The sequence below is a fragment of the Xyrauchen texanus genome, chromosome 37, assembly GCF_025860055.1.
Source record: "Xyrauchen texanus isolate HMW12.3.18 chromosome 37, RBS_HiC_50CHRs, whole genome shotgun sequence".
Taxonomy (NCBI): Eukaryota; Metazoa; Chordata; class Actinopteri; order Cypriniformes; family Catostomidae; genus Xyrauchen; species Xyrauchen texanus.
In genome coordinates, this window is record NC_068312.1 from 12,410,604 (window position 1) to 12,431,059 (window position 20,456).

At 39.0% G+C, this 20,456-nt stretch overlaps 1 protein-coding gene across 1 annotated transcript; it reads left to right on the plus strand.

The window, feature by feature from the left end:
• Nucleotides 1–398: 398 nt before the first annotated feature.
• LOC127630437 (BAG family molecular chaperone regulator 4-like) lies at nucleotides 399–19,076 on the plus strand. The gene is made up of 5 exons (XM_052107955.1): nucleotides 399–716; nucleotides 6,769–6,888; nucleotides 6,984–7,175; nucleotides 7,574–7,831; nucleotides 14,641–19,076. Exons 1-5 carry the CDS (start codon nucleotides 591–593, stop codon nucleotides 15,133–15,135), a joined length of 1,191 nt encoding a protein of 396 aa, XP_051963915.1. The 5' UTR covers nucleotides 399–590; the 3' UTR covers nucleotides 15,136–19,076.
• Nucleotides 19,077–20,456: the final 1,380 nt, after the last annotated feature.

The window sequence follows — 20,456 nt, forward strand, 5'->3', positions numbered from 1 at the left end:
GCTTGCGCCTTCTCCAGTTGATTGACAGCGATGTTGTTTCTAAAAGGTGATTGGCTCTTATAAATGTAAGGCGGGACTTCCTTTCTACACCCATTGGCCGCTAGGCGTTGCAATTTCTCCCATTTATTTTAATACCAGTGCTCTGTCTCAACTGTCTTAGCTCGTTATTGCTTGACGCGCAGTTCTGTAAATATTTTAAACTTTGACGACGGCTCACTTTATCTGTGTATTAAGTGACATTATATATTTTGACAAGGAGAGAAAGGTAGAACGGCACCTTCCCTGCCTCTACGTTTGTGTGACGTCACAGCATGTGCTCGTCTGCTATTGGACAGTTGAGCTATCAATCAACACCACACGTCGCGAGTTGAGCTGAATGACAGCGCCGTGCCAGAGAGCCCCGTTTGAACCAGACAAAATGGGAAATACATCCAGTTGACGCTTTCAGGCTGCGGTATTATGTAAAACGCTGCAGAGGTAATCATCAAAGAGGGGTTTTGAAAGGAAGATCTCTTTCTTTCTAAATCGACCTGTGATCGGCAGACGTGAAAGAGAACTTAAGAAAGGAAGAGTTGGTGGTTTAGTCACGAATGGCTTTCGATTCAGTTGGCAGCGACAGAGGTGAGGCTGCGTGGATCATGCATCAGCAAATGCAGACTGAGCCCAAATCATCTTGGCCTTCCAGCTACAACTCTACAAACAATAACTGGAACATGGTAAATCTATTGACATCTGATACTGAATAAATAGCCTATGATATCTGGTACAGTAGCGATTTGTGGTCTTGTAGTCGCTCACACGGCAAAACAACAAGATCAACGCTGCTGACTCAACAGTATGGCCCGCGAGTTTTCATAGTAAGTCATCTGGCGGCTGTTTGCATGGACAGTGATGTTTACTACCGCGCTGTACGACTGCAGTTAGTTGCTGTATTGAAGCACTCCAGCTTTAATTTAACATGCATGTGACACGTGAAACCGGATCACTCATTAGCGATTATGTGATATATGGCATAGGTATTTGACATTTTCCCTGAGTTACCTGGCTAATGCTGTATGTGTTGCTCAAGGACACAATGTTGACAGAGCAGACTGTGATATCAGTCACTCTTCAGTCCCTTTGCAACTTTTATGTAGATTTGATCTGGTAAACAATGGTTTGTAGTATTATTTGGCCCATAAAGAATCTGCAGAGTTTTCACATTTTTGAGTTAAAGGTGCACTCAGTATTTTTGTTTTTATGCATGTCGTCTTGCACGGACGCTTGCCTGGATGCAGCATTATTCAAACGCAATAGTTTCCGGTTACCGATGACATTGTAGAAATGTACTATTCACATGCAGCCATGATTACTATAATCCATTTGTGAATGTGTACAATAAAAGTGCGGTTACTGAGAGAGTTGTATTCAGCTGGTCACGTGATTCCAACATGGCCGCCAACATGAGGGGACCCTCTCCATGTAGAATAAAACAACTTTTATAAGTCTACTCAAACGTCTTTGTCTCATGTGAGTGGTCAAGGAAACATGCATATGTTTCAAAATTAAAAATAATTTAAGGAGTAGAACTTTTTTTAAGGCAGCTATAATTACTGATTCAGTGGAATGGATTTAAAGGAATATTCCTGGTGCAATACAAGTGAAGAACTATCGACAGCGTTTGTGTGTTAAAGTCGATTTCCAATAAAAATAATTTCAACCCAAAATTCTGGGTTACAGTTGCCCTTACAATGGGGGATCAATCTGTAAACATTTCTGTTTCTAAAGTATTGCCACAAGACGTTAACAGTATGAATGTTAATATAATTTCAGTGTGAGAAAATAGCTTACTAAACTTTTATGTGTAAAGTATTATCCCATTTTAAAACTTTGTTGCCATGGTGCGTAACTCTGTAAACCCTACAACATTGATTTAAACCACTTTACAGCTATAAATATATAGTTAAAATAATTTTAAGTTTTTGCTGAATAATTAATTTAAGTGCTTTTAGTTAAGGTTCATGTTTCTTCCTTGAAAACCCTCCAAAATTTGGCCCCAGTCAATTCCATTATAACTTTCTCACTGTAATCTTTATTTTTGAGTCTAAATATGTTTTTGTGGTTATCAACATTATACCACAAATGCAGTCGATTAGGGATGTGCACGAGTAATTGAGAACTCGATTTGCACCAACTACTCGAGTATTAAAGCACTAATATCGTGAATTAAGTTCCCTTTATGTATTTGCCTGCCGTGTGCAGCACTGAATTTCCTACTGAATCTCTCACCATATCATGTAGTTGCAATTGAGTCCACTGGGAGGTGCTGTGGATGTGCATCATCGAGGTGTTGGATGATAGAAGATATCAAGGTGTCTGTCATAAATATAGGGCATTTCCAAATGGCAGTGTTGCGCCCTTGAAGGGCACTGTGGGAAGGGGACCCCACTCAAAGGTTTGTTCCAAGGAAAAAAAAAAAATTTCATGAAGAGACCTTTTACAAGAATGTTGGCGAATGGTACATTCATACAGTACTTTCATGCTCCCTTGAAAGTGCCCACTTCAATAAATCTTTCCTTTGAAGGGTAGGGCATTGGGGTGATCACTTTCAATGTGATCCACTGCATACTTCCACTGTTCCTAGGCCCAGTTCCCACTCTTGCGTGCCCATTGTGGCCGTTTTCGACAGTGGACATGGGTCATAATGGGCACTCTGACATGTCTGCGGCTACGCAGCCCCATACACAGCAGAGTGTGATGCAATGTGTGTTGTGACACATTCCTCCCTTAACCATCATTTACATTTTCTGTGACTTAAGCCAAAGTAGACCTTCTGATGGTTCGGACCAGACAGGAGACCCTTCGTTGCCCTTGCACATCGATGAGCTATAGCACCAATATAACTACTGTATAAAAATGTAATATTCAAAAAGTAGCAATAATACTCATAATAAAAATTATGTAATATCAAATGGTTTTATTATTATCTGTGGGCAATATCACAAATGTAAGCAGACTTGTGCCATAGGTAATCAGATTTGATTTTCATTAATGTTTTCATTAATACTGTAAAGCTCTGTTGAGCAGCATTTTATTTTACCAAAAATAAAATATAATATTTTTTTATTTAAACGGTATGTATCAATTTGATTAAACACCATTTGTTCATGACATTTAATTAAAACAGTTAGCAATATTGCCCAGTGTTTATGGAAAATTAAATAATCTGAAAGTTCCAGGATGGTGGACGCGCTGACGTATTGTGGCCCATAGAAACAGCTGCTAATGAGGTATCTATGTATAGATATCTATGGTCTGTACCAGAGATTATTTTATTTACTGAGATACCAACCGCCGCGGCTCTATCGTAGGAGAGAGCGTAACAGTCAACTAGTGTGTTACAACTATAAGTCACCGTTTGCTGATACCATACAAATGAATGTGGAGAGCCGTAAACTGAAATCTACCTCTCGCCAAATTGTCCGTCTTCTCTTTATAAAACAGGAATTGTATTGTAGTAAACTCCACACATAGTTAATTCCAAAAGGATTGTTTAGTGTAACACATTAAGTGATGAGCCGTTTCCACACAAAAGCAGTTCATTCAGTGCACTGAAGCATCTCCTCCATCTCCCTATTAAAAAAATAAATAAATGCTTTTCATCATCGCCATAAATATATGAGACCGTCGCGTTGTGCTTTTTTTATGCTAACCTTGTAGGCTCCCCTTAGAAGGGCTCTGTCTGCTTTTGAATGCAAAGTGTGGCAATACTTGGAATATTTTGATTCTTAATGAATTATATTTTATGTGGTTCTTGTTGGAGTCACGCAAACCAACAGACGAGGATCAGCTTTTTTTTGGTGGAAGGAATATTTAATGCAAACTCGGAAGCTGATCAGACCCGTGTATGTGTGTTAAATCTCTGAATACTGATGTAGTGCTGAATTTGGACTCCCTAATGGATTTTGAACAGGGTGCCGTGGGTGGTGGGAGGGTGTAATTGGGAGGTGCTGTAGAAATAAGAAAAAAAAGAGATTAACACAGAATACGACAGTTTGTCAGCACTTAACGGGGTGCAGCACCCCTACTTCCTGCGGCTATGCTCCCTTATATCCGTATGCTTAGCGGTAGGTGTAGGGATTGGCTTTAGGGGTAGGGACCAATGAGGTTCAGGTTAGGGGTAGGTGTAGGGGTGTGCTTTAGGGATAAGTGCCACCAGACCACTTTCAATCCAAAATGTATTACATAACTATGACAGGAAAGTATGTGCTACTGATATCCATGTTATTTTCAGTTGGATTGAAAATTCTGTTTCAGTTTAATGTGGTAAATGTTAGTAAGGGTGTTGATGTGAAAAGTCTTCTAATTGATGTTGGTGCAGGGCAGGTGTCTTCTCTTTCCCTCATCAGTGCTGTTCAGAATATCATGGCTGTTTAGCCATTTAACATGGTTTAATTGCTCCATAGCGCTTTAAATGAGAATGTGGTTCGCATGTGCCACGATATCGAGGGAAGCCCGATTTAATCACGCATGTGAGCTGCTCTGCACTACCCTGTCACCGGAGCTTGCTGCCCTGTTGACGGGCACAACTTCAGGCTTCAATTACTCCGTGCACATCCGTGTCTCGCATGAGAAGCATATTTAGTGCTTATAAAACGAGATGAATATTAGAAGGTTGTCGAATTGCCTGATGGAAAGGCATACGAACATGGCTGGCATTAGAGTGTAAAATTAAACGTGCATTTAAAAAAATACATCAACGTTTACGCGTTAAATCTATGACATTGTATCGTTGGTGATTAGATCGATGGATCGTTACACCCCTATTTAGTATGCAATTTTTATCCTACCAAAACATATATATATATATATATTATCATAGTATTTACAGTTAACAGTATTTTTTTGCCATATACAGTGGGTACAGAAAGTATTCAGACCCCCTTAAATTTTTCACTCATTGTTATATTGGAGCCATTTGCAAAAATCATTTAAGTTCATTTTTTTTCCTCATTATTGTACACACAGCACCCCATATTGACAGAAAAACACAGAATTGTTGACATTGTTGCACATTTATTAAAAAGGAAAAACTGAAATATCACATGGTCCTAAGTATTCAGACCCTTTGTTCAGTATTTAGTAGAAGCACCCTTTTGATCTAATACAGCCATGAGTCTTTTTGGGAAAGATGCAACAAGTTTTTCACATCTGGATTTGGGTATCCTCTGCCATTCCTCCTTGCAGATCCTCTCCAGTTCTGTCAGGTTGGATGGTAAACGTTGGTGGACAGCCATTTTCAGGTCTCTCCAGAGATGCTCAATTGGGTTTAAGTCAGGGCTCTGGCTGGGCCATTCAAGAACAGTCACAGAGTTGTTGTGAATCCACTCCTTCGTTATTTTAGCGGTGTGCTTGGGGTCATTGTCTTGTTGGAAGGTGAACCTTCGGCCCAGTCTGAGGTCCAGAGCACTCTGGAGAAGGTTTTCGTCCAGGATATCCCTGTACTTGGCCGCATTCATCTTTCCCTCGATTGCAACCAGTCGTCCTGTCCCTGCAGCTGAAAAACACCCCCACAGCATGATGCTGCCACCACCATGCTTCACTGTTGAGACTGTATTGGACAGGTGATGAGCAGTGCCTGGTTTTCTCCACACATACCACTTGGAATTAAGGCTAAAAAGTTCTATCTTGGTCTCATCAGACCAGAGAATCTTATTTATCACCATCTTGGAGTCCTTCAGGTGTTTTTTAGCAAACTCCATGCGGGCTTTCATGTGTCTTGCACCGAGGAGAGGCTTCCGTCGGGCCACTCTGCCATAAAGCAGATGGTTGACTTACTACAACTTTCTCCCATCTCCCGACTGCATCTCTGGAGCTCAGCCACAGTGATCTTTGGGTTCTTCTTTACCTCTCTCACCAAGGCTCTTCTCCCCCGATAGCTCAGTTTGGCCGGACGGCCAGCTCTAGGAAGGGTTCTGGTCATCCCAAACGTCTTCCATTTAAGGATTATGGAGGCCACTGTGCTCTTATGAACCTTAAGGGCAGCAGAAATTTTTTTGTAACCTTGGCCAGATCTGTGCCTTGCCACAATTCTGTCTCTGAGCTCTTCAGGCAGTTCCTTTGACCTCATGATTCTCATTTGCTCTGACATGCACTGTGAGCTGTAAGGTCTTATATAGACAGGTGTGTGGCTTTCCTAATCAAGTCCAATCAGTATAATCAAACACAGCTGGACTCAATTGAAGGTGTAGAACCATCTCAAGGATGTTAAATATATGAGTGTCACAGCAAAGGGTCTGAATACTTAGGACCATGTGGTATTTCAGTTTTTCTTTTTTAATAAATGTGCAAAAATGTCAACAATTCTGTGTTTTTCTGTCAATATGGGGTGCTGTGTGTACAATAATGAGGAAAAAAAATGAACTTAAATGATTTTAGCAAATGGCTGCAATATAACAAAGAGTGAAAAATTTAAGGGGGTCTGAATACTTTCCGTACCCACTGTAATATAAAAACAAATTATTTAATTGCTTTAAACAAATGTTGCAATTCTGCTGGGTCTCTGAAGGTTAAACGCAATAAAATGTGCTAAATGGAGCTAATAGTACACACTACACTTAGCAGTATCAAATTTGCCAAAATATTTCCTGGACGCATGGGGCGGAGAATGTTCAGAACTTCGTGAATGAGGACTGTTCTGCAGCCGTATATTTACGATAATTCAGGTTTGTGATTTGATAATGCATATATAATACATTACAACATCTATTTGTTCCATTTTTATTTTAGGAATCTCAGTATCCTGGCTACTCAAACTATTGGTATCCCCAGTCGCACACAGCGGGACACTACGGCAATACTTACCCCCCTGGAACAGAGGTCAATGAACAAGCATCATACAATCCCCAGGTACTGCCAATTCTTGGTCTTCTGGAACACCCTCTCTCAGTTAAATTGAATGCATATAAGATTTATCTTGCTTCACTCTGCTCTGGTTTTTTCAGGCAATGTCAACCTATCCCAATGGGGTGTACAATCCAGGACAATATGCCACGAATATGCTACATCCTTCCAATCCGTTCTACTGCAGTGATCAGGTGCCTTCAAGACAACCTCAGTATCACAACCAGGCCTGTCCTGATCAAAATGCAGGGGGTCCAGCTCCTCCTCCCTACCCTGTGCCACACTGTCAAGGGGTAAATTCCATCAAATGTTGTCAATCGTCTTTTGAGTGCCCAGTTCAGTACAGACAGAGTTTGGTTATTTAGGGGAGTGATAACCACATTCTACAACCAAAAAATTCAGGTTCATCCATGTTTCTTGTTCACAGGTGCAAGACGTTATCACTTATATGTACTGTATATGAATCATCGCAATTTCGGGAGTGACACCTTGACACTAGTGGATTCGCTCCTCCATTTAAATTCAATTGTCATTCCTAAAACGTTGCAGTGTGTACATAGACAGTGTTTTTCTAAACTTGGTCACATATTGTCTTCCTGAAACAAAAACAAATGATAGTAATTAACTAATACATCTGTAATGTGTAACCTACAGTGTTACAGTGAATATTACATGTGTTCTTTCCTGTTAGGCTGCTGGCTACCCTCCAGGATCCTACACGCACTATGGAGAAGGGTGCCCCACGAACCCCCCCTACTCCAACCAGCAGCCCATGCTCTCTAGACCCCAGCACGAGGCCTGGTCCCACTCTGGAGGGTATGGACCCGCAACCCCCCAACAGCAATGGCCGTCCAATAGCCCGACACCTCATGGTCACTATGGCAACCATGTACGACCACCTCACCCCCCACCATGGCAAGGACCTGCACCGCCTCCATATGAACCCAAGGTATTTGTGATGTTTTGAAAGCTTATTATTAAATAGTTCACCCAATATGAAAATCATATGGGGTTGGAATTAAATGACGGTGAGTAAATGATGACAAGATTTTCATATTGGGTGAATGTTTGTCTGTGGTATATTATACAGTAGTTATTTAATTAAATGATGCCATTTTTTCTTCATCCCCTCTTCTGTGTTTTTAAATTGTTGGGGTAGAGAGATTTTAGTTTTTTATCAAATTGTTTATTATGTTTCCAATAGTTTGTTATTGATGTTTTTGAGACCTTACAGATTTTAAAGTTGATTTACTGTAAAACTGCTTAGAAAAAAGGTGTATTGGGAAAAGCACAAATAAAAAAACTATACAAATAAAATTATTTGACTTGATTTTATACAACAATGTTTTTTCAACAGGGCAACAGAATCTCAATGTTTTCTCTTTGCACTGTCAAACAAACAAGTGATCGCCATTGCTGAAACATTTTACCAATCAGAAATTATCATAAACAATTCTGATTCAAAGTAATGGCAAGCATCCTTCAATCACTGCCAACCATGTTAAAATTTAATTAGACATTATACATTATGAATCTATGGACTGATTATCATTGTCCCATGTCTGCCAAACAGTGAGTGGTCCAAACATCATCTGCAGCCTGAAACGGAAACTTTTGCTCATCAAATTTTCAAAATGGCGTATCGAATGAAACTAGAGACTAATCTTTTTCTCCAAACGGGTTTCAATGTAAAAACGTAATTATGTTTCTTACCAGATGTAGTTTATTTTTTTTGCTGTTTCTCACTAAGACAAACTCCGCTGTGATCAGCACCCTGTTGTTCTGTAACATGACTCCATGCATCGAAAGTTTAACACTTTACTGACAGCCCAGAGTGTTCGGTTTAAATGAAATGATATTATGCATAGCTTATAGCGAAGACAACACAATGTCCACTCAGAATGACACAGGGTCGCACAAGGTTAAATATACCACATATAATATTTGCTTCAGCTTATGTTTGAGCAATATTACCAGCTGAGAATAAAATTAAATGCCACATCCAGGGTTACGTGAACAAAGTTGTATTCTGTTAGGGTTAACAATCAGTTAAAAAACTCAAGCTAAGGGTGCTTTCACACTAGCACTTTTGGTGTGCACCCGAGTTAGAATGACGTCAGAGTTCGGTTTGTTTCGCACCTGCGAAACGCACCAGAGTCCACTTAAAAAAGGGAGTCTGGGGTTCTTTTCATGTGAACTATAGTGCGGTTCACTGCTAATATGAACGCAATCATACCAAATCACAGAAGTGAACAGCTATTGATGATTTATAATTTGCGTCTTTGCAGGATTCCGATCGCAACTATTATGGTTTAATGAATTTTTTGTTCCAGATTGTCCAAATAAATCGCCTTCAGAGAGACACACGCTAATATTCTTCACATCATTGCACGTGATTCAATTCATCCGTGGCAGACAAACATAATTGTCAATTGCTTGTACTCACATTGATGACGTAATCGGACCGCGGTTTGGACACAAAAATTATGATTTGAACAGAGACCAGTAGAGGGAGTGGGAGGAAACAAACTCTGGTTCGGTCCAAGCAATCGAACCAAGTGTAAAAGCACCCTTAAGGTGCCTATGTGGCTTTGCATGGCAATACAGACTACCAGCTCCTATGTATTATTATGTTCGATTCATTGTTAGTCAAGTAAACATTTCTGCTATTTAAATACAATTTTACTCTACTGTTACTAAAATGGACATAAAAACCTAACAAAAATGTATTAAATATTGCATACTGGATACAGAGTAGGTGAATCCAAGCCATCACTTTCAATTTGTATATGATGTCCTTTATTGCACATCTACATCCCATTCATTTTAAGCATCTCTGCTCACTTCTGCCTGCAATATTTCATCTCAAAGTACACACAGACGTCTCTGTGCAAAAATGCATTCATTGTGAACGGCCCCGTTATTCACGTGACGCAGCAGCAGGGCAATTTTCTTTAATTGTTATATCTAAAAAGTTACCTTTTGTTTAAAAAATTGTAAGTAAATATTCTCTTCATCCAGCAGAGTGTTCTTCCGAATGATTCAAGCTCAATCGCATATTGATTTTTCACTGAAAAGAATCGACTCAAAAGAATGATTCATTCATGAATCGGCCATCAGTAGTCTTGATTCTACACTGTCAACCAAAATATGGGAAACACGTCAAGATTCCTGATATTGTTAGTCAGAGAACGTTTTTTAGTTAAGTCGGAGCTCTCTTGGTAAATTTTTGAAAGGACTTTACTGGTTTCGGTTTGATTAGTCTGTGTCAAGACCGAGTCCAAATGTTCCCGAGTCCAGGACTAGACCAAAGCCATAAAAATATGGTCTTGAGAAGTCTCGAATACTACAACCTTTTGAGAAAATCTTGGTAGCTGTACTGTATTTCTTCCTCCTTTAGCTTCCAGGAAGCTGGCACTGGTGGTAAAAGGTCAAGACATTTATCTCTGTCAAGGTTTATCATCATCTCTATGAGCTGTCGAGGAAAAGTTATTGAAACCAAAAAATGCTATTGAGCGTCGTGATTTCTCCCTTTCATTTTTCTGGTAGTCGTCCATTCTATTTCTTATATATTCTGCTGGTTTCACTATATACTCTAAATGGAAATATAAAATGTTATTAAAATATTATGGTAGAATATAAAAAAATGACATTATGAATCATAACAGTTTGGCATCTAAGATTGAATTGCCCTGTTTTTTGCCCAATCTTTGCTGACACTTTGGCAAACACACAGTGGGGAAGCTTATTTGATAGTGACTTCATGAAGTGAGTGCTCTGCTAACCTCTTGTAACCCTTTCCAAAGCTGATTACACAAGGAAGCTTAACTCTTCAACCATCAGAAGACATTACTGTACACTGCCGTTCAAAAGTTTGGGGTCACTTGATCTTAAAAATCTTTTGATCTGAAGGTGTATGCTTAAATGTTTGAAATGGTTTTGTAGACAAAAATATAATTGTGCCACCACCATATTAATTTATTTCTTGTCTCTTGAAGTGAATTACCCATACCTTTAAGGATTCCAAGTTTCCTAAACATATCTTCTCCAGTACATTGGAATATTAATCCTAGTAACATCAGTCCTTCAAATTAATTACACTTATAGATGGCTTGTGCCATCTTTGATTTTTAATGCAAATAACAATGAGGCTGTGATGGATAGTTTAGAATTAATAAGGTCTATTAAAGGGAAGGTTCACCCAAAAATTTTAATTCTCTCATTTATTAACTTACCCTGATTCCATCTCAGATGTAGGTCTTTCTTCAGCAGAACACAAATTAAGATTTTTAGAAATAGTTTCGGTGCTCTGTATGTCCTTATAATGTAAATAAACGGGTGCCATCAGGCTTCTGGCATATTTAGGCAGCATAAAAGTAATCCAGTCGATCAATTAATGTCTTCTGAAGCAAATCGCTAGGTTTGTGTAAGAATCAAATCTATAATTAAAACTTTATTAACTTTAAAAAATCACTTCAGCAGTCGACACATCAGTGATGTAACACTATGGCGTGTTCCCGCAAGAAGTCGGAAGCATGCGCTTTGTATACAACAGAGGAACAAACATCACGCTAGAGTTAATTAATTTAAACAGCATCCCAGCGCTGGTCAGAAGCAACAATGTTAAGTTAAAAACAAGACATTAATCGATCGACTGGAGTCGTATGTATTACTTTTATGCTGCCTAAATATGCCAGAAGCCTGATGGCATGCCTGGAACGTCAAATATGACTAATTAGAGATTTTTCATTTTTAGGTGAACTATCCCTTTAATTTAATTTCCTGACCACACAAGCTAAAATGCAGCAGATATAGATCACTAACTGTGCAGTTTTGGAATCAGAATATTGTATAATATTTCAATATATTGTATTGTTTAATATGTACAAGTGGTAGGCCAATGTTTTTTTTTATTTTTATTTTTTATTCATTATCTGACATTATGTCTGTATCTGAAAGGTGATTGGCTCTTTTAACTGTAAGGAGGATCCTTCTTTACTACATTCACTATGTTGGGCTTTCCATTTTCTCCCCATTCATTTTAAAAGAAGTGACCCGTCTCGGGCCAAACGTTCTCTGACCGTACTGATATAATATAGAGAGCAGGATGGCCGATATAATGTACATATATATAAAGTGTATATATATATATATATACATACACACCAATCAGCCACAACATTAAAAACACCTGCCTAATATTGTGTAGGCCCCTCGTGCCCCCCAGACACCCCACTCACTGGATGTTTTTTGTTTTTGGCACCATTCAGAGTAACTTCTAGAGACTGATGTGTGTGAAAATCCCAGGAGATCATCAGTTACAGAAATACTCAAACCAGCCCATCTTGCACCAACAATCATCCGTGCGTGGCAATTGTGTGGCAGCAGTGCATAAAATCATGCAGATACGGGTCAGTAGCATCAGTTAATGTTCACATCAACCATCAGAATGGGGAAACAATGTCATTTTATTGATTTTGACTATGGATCACATGATTATTAGTGCCAGATGGGCTGGTTTGAGTATTTCTGTAACTGCTGATCTCCTGGGATTTTCACACAACAATCTCTAAAATTTACTCTGAATGGTGCCAAAAACAAAAAACATCCAGTGAGCGGCAGTTCAACAGATGGAAATGCCTTGTTGATGAGGGAGGTCAACGGAGAATGGTCAGACTAGTTAAAACTGACAAAGTCTATGGTAACTCAGATAACCACTCTGTACAATTGTGGTGAGAAAAATATCACCTCAAAATGCTATTCTGAGATGCCTGTTGGCGCTGTTTTGGCGGCACGAGGGACCTACACAATATTAGGCAGGTGTGTGTGTGTGTGTGTGTGTGTGTGTGTGTGTGTGTGTGTGTGTGTGTGTGTGTGTGTGTGTGTGTGTGTGTGTGTGTGTGTGTGTGTGTATTGTAAGCCCCTTTATTGGTCCAATGGCGTTCTCCAATAATACGGGTGAAGGTCTCTGCGCGTTACTGTCTTTCTTGTTACACAACAATATTAAATGAAATACATTTTCTCTTATGTATTATCTCGTTATTTCATCTGACTCCATAAATGAAAAAGGTTTTTAATGATATCTGAGTATCATTAAAAGTGAGCGAATGTTTGATTATTCTTTTAACTCCTTTAATTATATTTTACCCATTTAGATTAAGCTACTATATCGCTTTGAGGTCCTCGCGTGTTTTCTCTACACTGCGGGTCTCACGATCACAAGCGGTCAGTATTGGATCATCAAACAGAGGTAATTGCTATATAGGCCTACCTGAGATCGGTCACGTTCAAGTTCACACAATCAAAGATACTTCAGTATAGCCCCATGGAATTGCATACACTTGAATGTAACTTAACGTTTTCTTCAGTAGAGGTCACGGCCACTATTAAAGATGTAAGTTGACCAACATAAATTCTCTTGTAATAGCTTTGGATTGGCCATGCGTGGTTTCCCACGTACACTTATCTGGAGAAACATCAAATTAAAACAGAGGTAAGACACACCCAAATTTAGATTGGTCAAGCAGCGTTTGCTGTTCTAAACGGAAATTCCCTTTTTGTCTTTGCAATCCAAGTACACTTGAATCGATGCCAAATATTAGTCGTCACTAATCTGACGCAGACTTGCAGTAACATACAAATAGTTTAATCTGTTTGGGAAACACAATGTCAGAGTCAGTCAGAATTAAATCAAATGTTGACAATTTATTGACCAGGTAAATAGAACAATAATTCAAAATCCAATTCATAGAGTGAAATCATCAATCAAGTATAATAACAGCAATTCAGAAATTGAGGAATTCATAGACACATTTACCTGGCAACAAGAACTACACACAGCGATCTTGTGGGAAGTCTACCTACAGACTCCCTGAGCAATATGTCACGTCTCCTTAAATACCCAGATAATTCAATATGCTTACCAAATGGTGGTGTCTGTCATTATAATTAGATTTTGGTCCCCTGTTGAGGGGGTTCCTGTAGATTAACATACAGGAGGTATGGAGGATCTGGGGGAGGGCACACCTTTAAGGGGCACACCACATTTCACATATTTTATAACTTCTTTTAGCTTTTCATTATGGCTGGGAGGATGAGACCAGTTTACCAGGCGCACTGAGAGACTTTAAATGATACCAAACATGTTACACTAGTTACATTATTTGTATACATTAGATATAGACTTTTGTTACATACAGATCTTAGGTGATTCTGAGCTGAATGGGGGAGAGAGGAGAGAATGGGACAGATGTGGAAGGGTAACAATGAGGTGTGAATTTGCAGTCTTCGCTCAGTGGGGTGTGGTGCCTCAGGAAGAGTTGCTAATTGCAAGAAAGTTAGTTTGTTGATTTTCTCAAAGATCATACATTTGCTCTTTGCCTTTGAATGCAAACACATTGACACCCTGCCTTACAATATTATACAATTTCAAAATAACAAATAAGGGGTCATTAACACTGAATGCATTCTTGCATTAAAAAAAAGCTAGATGCATTGCAACAAATGTAGCAAAATGCAGGTGTCACAGGTCTTTTTAACTTGGCACGTCATCTTAAAAAGTCAAATAAATCCATCTAGCACATGTTTACATTTAGAAACGATTTATTATAAAACGGAATCTATTCCAAACAGTGTAGATGGACTTGTATTGTGTCAACCAAAATGTCTAAATGTGGCCAAATATTGGCCAGTTAATAAGCCTGACCTATATATATTGGTCTATTACTAATATGTACAATTAATATTTCTCTCTCTTAGGATCCATCCTATCACTGTCAGCCTCATTTGCACCCTCAAAACCAGCCTACAGGCCCCAAACCATGTGCCAGCACCCCAAACCCAACCCCGCCCAAACCTGCCCAATTCAGCGCTCCGCCTCAAATCTACAACATGACACCCTCCGGATGTGGAGGACACAAAGGGGGTGCTGATCCCAACCCAGCTCAGAATGAGCAACCTCCAATGTCTTCCCACTCTGGTTCGTCCACCCCTGCCCTGCTGAGCGATAATCTCAGCCTGGCGCGAGTCCAGCAGGTTCTGGCCAGAGCCCATCTCCTTCTGGAAGACGTGGATGAGTTTGTGGGAAAAAAGACAGACAAGAGTTACCGGTGTCTGGAGGAGCTTTTGACAAAAGAGCTGCTGGAACTGGACTCAGTAGAGACTAATGGACAGGACGGCGTTCGACTGGCCCGTAAAGAGGCCGTTCAAAGGATCCAGGCAATCTTGGACCGTCTTGAGAAAAAGGCCTTCTAATAATAGGGTGGATTTATTATGGTTCTGGTCGTATACTGTATGTGGTTGATTCTGTTTTTTAATTGTTGCTTAGAATATAAAAAAAAAAATAATAATTCTCATTATCGCAGATTATTAGCTTCAGCGTTTGCCAGTTTTAAATGTGTGTTCATTTTCAGTTGCGTACCCTAGTTATGGTAATGTATTAATCAAAACACAGGCATTCCTATTCATTGAAGTGCCATACGCTAACCAGCAGCGGCAGTCTGACATCTGCTCAGAATTAAGCATTAGACGGTAGCACTTTATAGTAAGGTTACATTTGTTATCATTAATAAATGCATTAGGTATCATGTACTAACAATGAACAATATATTTTTTACAGTATTTATAATTTTTTGTTAAGGCTGAACTAAGTAACTTTGTGCTCTCTAGCGACATCTGTGGTTGAAACTTAAAATTGCAAGCAATTTGCGGAAGAATACATTACGTCAGTCGCGTTCTGGCACTGCTCTTCTGGTGGATGAATCTCCCAATTTGAGCTTACCTGGACATCGCCTGTGTGTGATCGTGACTGGAGCCGGAGTCATAAAGTGCTATTTTCATGTTGATAATATGTTATACGATTAAACATTTGAAACTAATATTTTACTTGCTTTGATGAAGATAAACAGAACTTTTATTTACATATTTGAATTAATTTTACACTTTAATTCGGACACTACACTGAAAGCCCTTTTAAAAGGAGATCAGGGTACTCTCCTCAGCCACCACTGGTATATCTTAATATGATTATTCAAGTGTTTTATCTACTAATAATTTTTTAATTGTTCTACAATTTTCAAATTAAGAGGTTAAACTCGTGATATGGCTGATACGAGTTCAATTGAAGACTTTCTTAATTTTATTCTATATTGTCCAGCCTCAGTAACTGCAATGCACACAATAACACCGTAACCCTAAAACATAAGGATTCAATGATGGGGATAAAATATATTTCTTTATTAAACGTAAACATAATATGCTTAAATAGGCAATATAACAATTGCATGATGTCAATTTCAGAAGTCATACATATTAAACGTGTCACTGTAACTTCTCGATCGGTTAACACACTAGTAATGATCGATTCATACAAGCATGACAAGCAATATATGCTTCAACATCACTACCAGAAAACATCCAAGCATTATAGCTGGTAAACAACTTCGCCAAATGGGTAACAGATAAACATCCATCTAGACTGCAACGGTGCTGTCCTGAACTGTGTGTTACTGGACTGAGCTGAACGTAGTTTCTCCAGTCGGAACACGAGACAGCCGACTCTTCTTTCCTGTGTGTGCGGACATGATGTAATGACGCAAGGATGAACGTCATAAGCCAGCGATTTTGCGCCAATTTGAACCCGACATCTCAAAATACTAATGATTTTAATAAGCTTACCGTAGTGAATCGGGTAAGATAAAGACATTGTTTTGAACACTGATTGTTTATGTTATGTCAGTCAATAATGGCAATTTGTTCGTTTTTAACCAAACAATCTTACATGGTGCAGCTTTAATGTTAGTTAAAAATACAATTGTTCATTGATACTTTTCATTTTTAAAAATATATTAGTGTATGTAGAAATTAACATTAACCAAGATTATTGTAAAGTGTTACCCTTAATTCTCCACTTGCATGTCATTGCATAACTCTGCTTGCCCCCCCCCTTGAGTCTAATCAAGCTAAAATGGACAAAAAAGCGCTAACTTGACTGCGTATTAATATTTCCAGTGTTTTTTGGTAAATATTTTCTAAATTGGATCCTCCATCCCTCATTTTGCACATTAGTTTTTTACAATATTGTTTACCGCTGCTATTATACTAATACATATTTTCTTTTCTAGAAAAAAAAGTTTGTATAATAAATAAAGTAAGGTCACTTTTTTGGTAACTCATTCTCAACCACTTTCAGTTTGACTTATTTATTCTTTTTTATTGTGTATAGTTCTTTTCACCAGTTTCATTTAGTCACATTCTTCATGGAAATAGATGTTTAACCAATCAGATTACATATTTGTTTTTGATTTTGATCATGGATCTGTCTTGTCCAAACTGAGAGTCACAGATCTTGGTCTAGCACTCACACTGCTGTTGGTTCCATTGTTATTCCAAGTTGTTTTCTATTCTTAGGTCTGCACCTGGATTTTAAATCATTAGATTTCTCAGGCTTTTAGCCATTATCTGTTAGCTTTTAGACCATCTATATTGTAGTGTACTAGCTAGTATACTAGCAAATACTACCTGCCTGCATACCAGTTGGCTGGACCCAGGACCCAGTCCCACACAAAATGTTAATTTATTTTTTGACTTCAAATACAAATGTGTAAAATAGTTTTAAAAAGCATAAATTCTGCTTTCTGGAAGTATGAAACAATTGTTTCAGTGTGCAGACTTTCTGTTGCTAAGGAAAATGTAGAGAAAAATTCATTTGGATGAAAATTTGGCCCATCCATTTTTATTGAGGCCTACCCAAAAGTTATTTCCCTGCCATGCTCTTGCTCCATACTATAGCAATAACAAGTAGTAAATTATGGTTTTGCCAGGCTCTGACAAACTTTAATGGAATATTCCAGGTTTAATACTAGTTAAAGGGACAGTTCACCCAAAAAGGAAGATTCTCTCATCATTTACTTACTCTCATGCCATCCCAGATGTGTATGACTGACTTCTGCTGAACACAAAGATGTTTAGCTTTGTAGGTCCATCGAATGCAAGTGAATGCTGATTCGAATTTTGAAGCTCTCATAAGCACAAAAAGGCAGTATAAAAGTAATCCATACAATACCAGTGGCTAAATCATTTCTTCAGAAGTGATATGATAGATGTGAGTGAGAAACAGATCAATATTTAAGTACGAAAGTGGAGATTAATAGTAAAAAAGGGATTTAAATATTGATCTGTTTCTCACACCTATCATATCACTTCTGAAGACATGGATTAAACCACTGAAGTCGTATGGATTACTTCTATACTGCCTTTGTGCTATTTGAAGCTTCAAGTCCCTGATCACCATTCACTTGCATTGTATGGAGATATTTTCTAATAATCTTCATTTGTGTTCTACAGAAGAAAGTCAAACACATCTGGGATGGCATGAGGGTGAGTAAATGAAGAGAGAATTAAAATTTTTGGTTGAACTAACTTGGAGCCTAAGCGTCATCAAACCAAACATCTGATGTGTTCATATGCTGTAGTCGCTTCCTTTGTGCACCTGCATCATGATCACGTTTTAGTATTTAGCATTTGTATCAACATGATTGTTTATATCCTGTAGTTATGCAGGGTGTTTGTTTGCTTGTTTTTCCTTTGTGAGAGACTATTGCTCTGTAGTTGTTACAGGTGGTGGTAGCCATGACTAATCTGTGGGCCTCAATACATCGTTTACAGTCCAAGAGGAGGTCTTTTTACCAAAAGACTTTATGGAATAGTGTATAGTTAATATCTGAAGGACTGGAGTGGGGATTTGGATTATGCTTTGCACCAAAGTCACTTACATCATGGACCGTTCAACAGGTCTTACTCCAAGGATTTTGTGTCTGTTTTGTAACAGTGTCATAATATTAGCAGGTGCTTTGTCATACAAGAACAGAGACGTATATCAAATATAAGAAAAAAACTGCAAGTCAACTGTGCTCTGCTTGAAGTCTCAAACCCCATGTTTATCTTTATTGTATGTCTGTCTCTCTCTCTGTCTATCGCTCTCTGTAAATGATCCCTTATGTATACCTGAAATTGTTTAAAATTTGATTAATCTTTACAGAAAAAAATACAAAGTATATTTGTATAACGAACAAAGTGAAAACAGAAACTTGCCTGCTATAGTCCCTGTTGTAATGCATGTTTTGAACACAAGAGGGGGCTGTTTTTTCATGTTGTAGGACTGAATAAGGACAGCTGGGTTTCTTATATTAAAAATCAAGACCTTCAAATTAGTGTGTCATTGGTTCACTATACATAACTTTCCAGCAAGCAGCTTATTAATTTATTTACATTTATAGATAGCTGTCGTCTGAATTACAGAAAACCTGAAGATATTAACTTGCAGACTTCTCCAAAGGAAAAAAAAATACATTATGTGTATGACATTATATGTGTGCCACAATATAATACTTTGAGTGCACAAAACTGTTCTGCACACACAAAATTATTTTTTGAAAATGCAAGCTGATAATTTGAATACACAAAAATCACATTTGTGTTCAAATAATGTTATTTTTCTAACATTTGTTCGGTATCTCATGATGGGTTACGCATCAGGCGTGTCCAATCCTGGAAGCACCAATAACACCCCATTTGTCAGTTGACAGACCAATCACAACAGTGATGTGGGAGTCCTAACTCCCTAACGTAAACCACTCCCATAGGTGCTTTCTTCCTTCTTTGGAAGCTATCCTCAGCAGAACTCGCAAGATGTGGTCGCTTAACATTTCATCAGGAGAGCCGTTCAAGTGTTGATGTGGGTTTGATTTTTTTTTTTAGCCGTTATAGCTTCTAACTCTCCGGCACGTTGTGGTGGTGTGGCAGATCAGCAGGTCTTGTCGCATTATGGAGATTAACACTGAATCAAGTGGCACATTGTGGTGAACTGCTTCTGTGTTCTTGAGTTTGTGTTCTGTTATGGCAACTGTGAGCTCGTGGAGCAAAGGGAAAGGATCCCTCCCGTCCGTGTGCTTGTGGATCCATGATCTTGCCCAAGGATTCCCACCTCTTGGGCAAGATCATGCCTGTCTGGGGGTCAGGCATGCACTGACTGCACACTCTCACCCAGAGTTTATTTACTGAGAGTTTTGGAAAGGAGTGTGCGGGTCACGCCATCGAATAATTGAGATCCCTATATTTGTCCACCGCCAGCTGACAAAGACCCCCCACCTCAGCTGCAGGGACAGCGCAGGTGACGATAATCTTTTGGAGGATGAAGACGATGTCATTGTCCTCGCTCCTCCTCCTCGGTCAGGTAGCGTAATGGACTAGTCCAGGGAGAGCTGGACCTTATTGAGATGTGTAGGATGTTTGTGATCAAGTTCTCCATTAACTGGCTGTAACAGCAGACTGGCCAGGGTACAGAGAGGAATCTGTATGATGGCAAATGGCTACCGTCTTGTGCTACCCCATCAAACAGTTAATTCTGGCCATCCCAGCAGGCACCGAGGAGATGCCTCATTTTTGAGATAAGCCTTTTTTGCACAGAGTGCCTGTTAAAGGTTTCCACAGCCTGATGTGCAGGAAAAGGAGGATCTGGGGATGTCCAGCTCCCCTCCATTGGTGGCAAATCACCTTCACCCTGATCGTCAGATGGC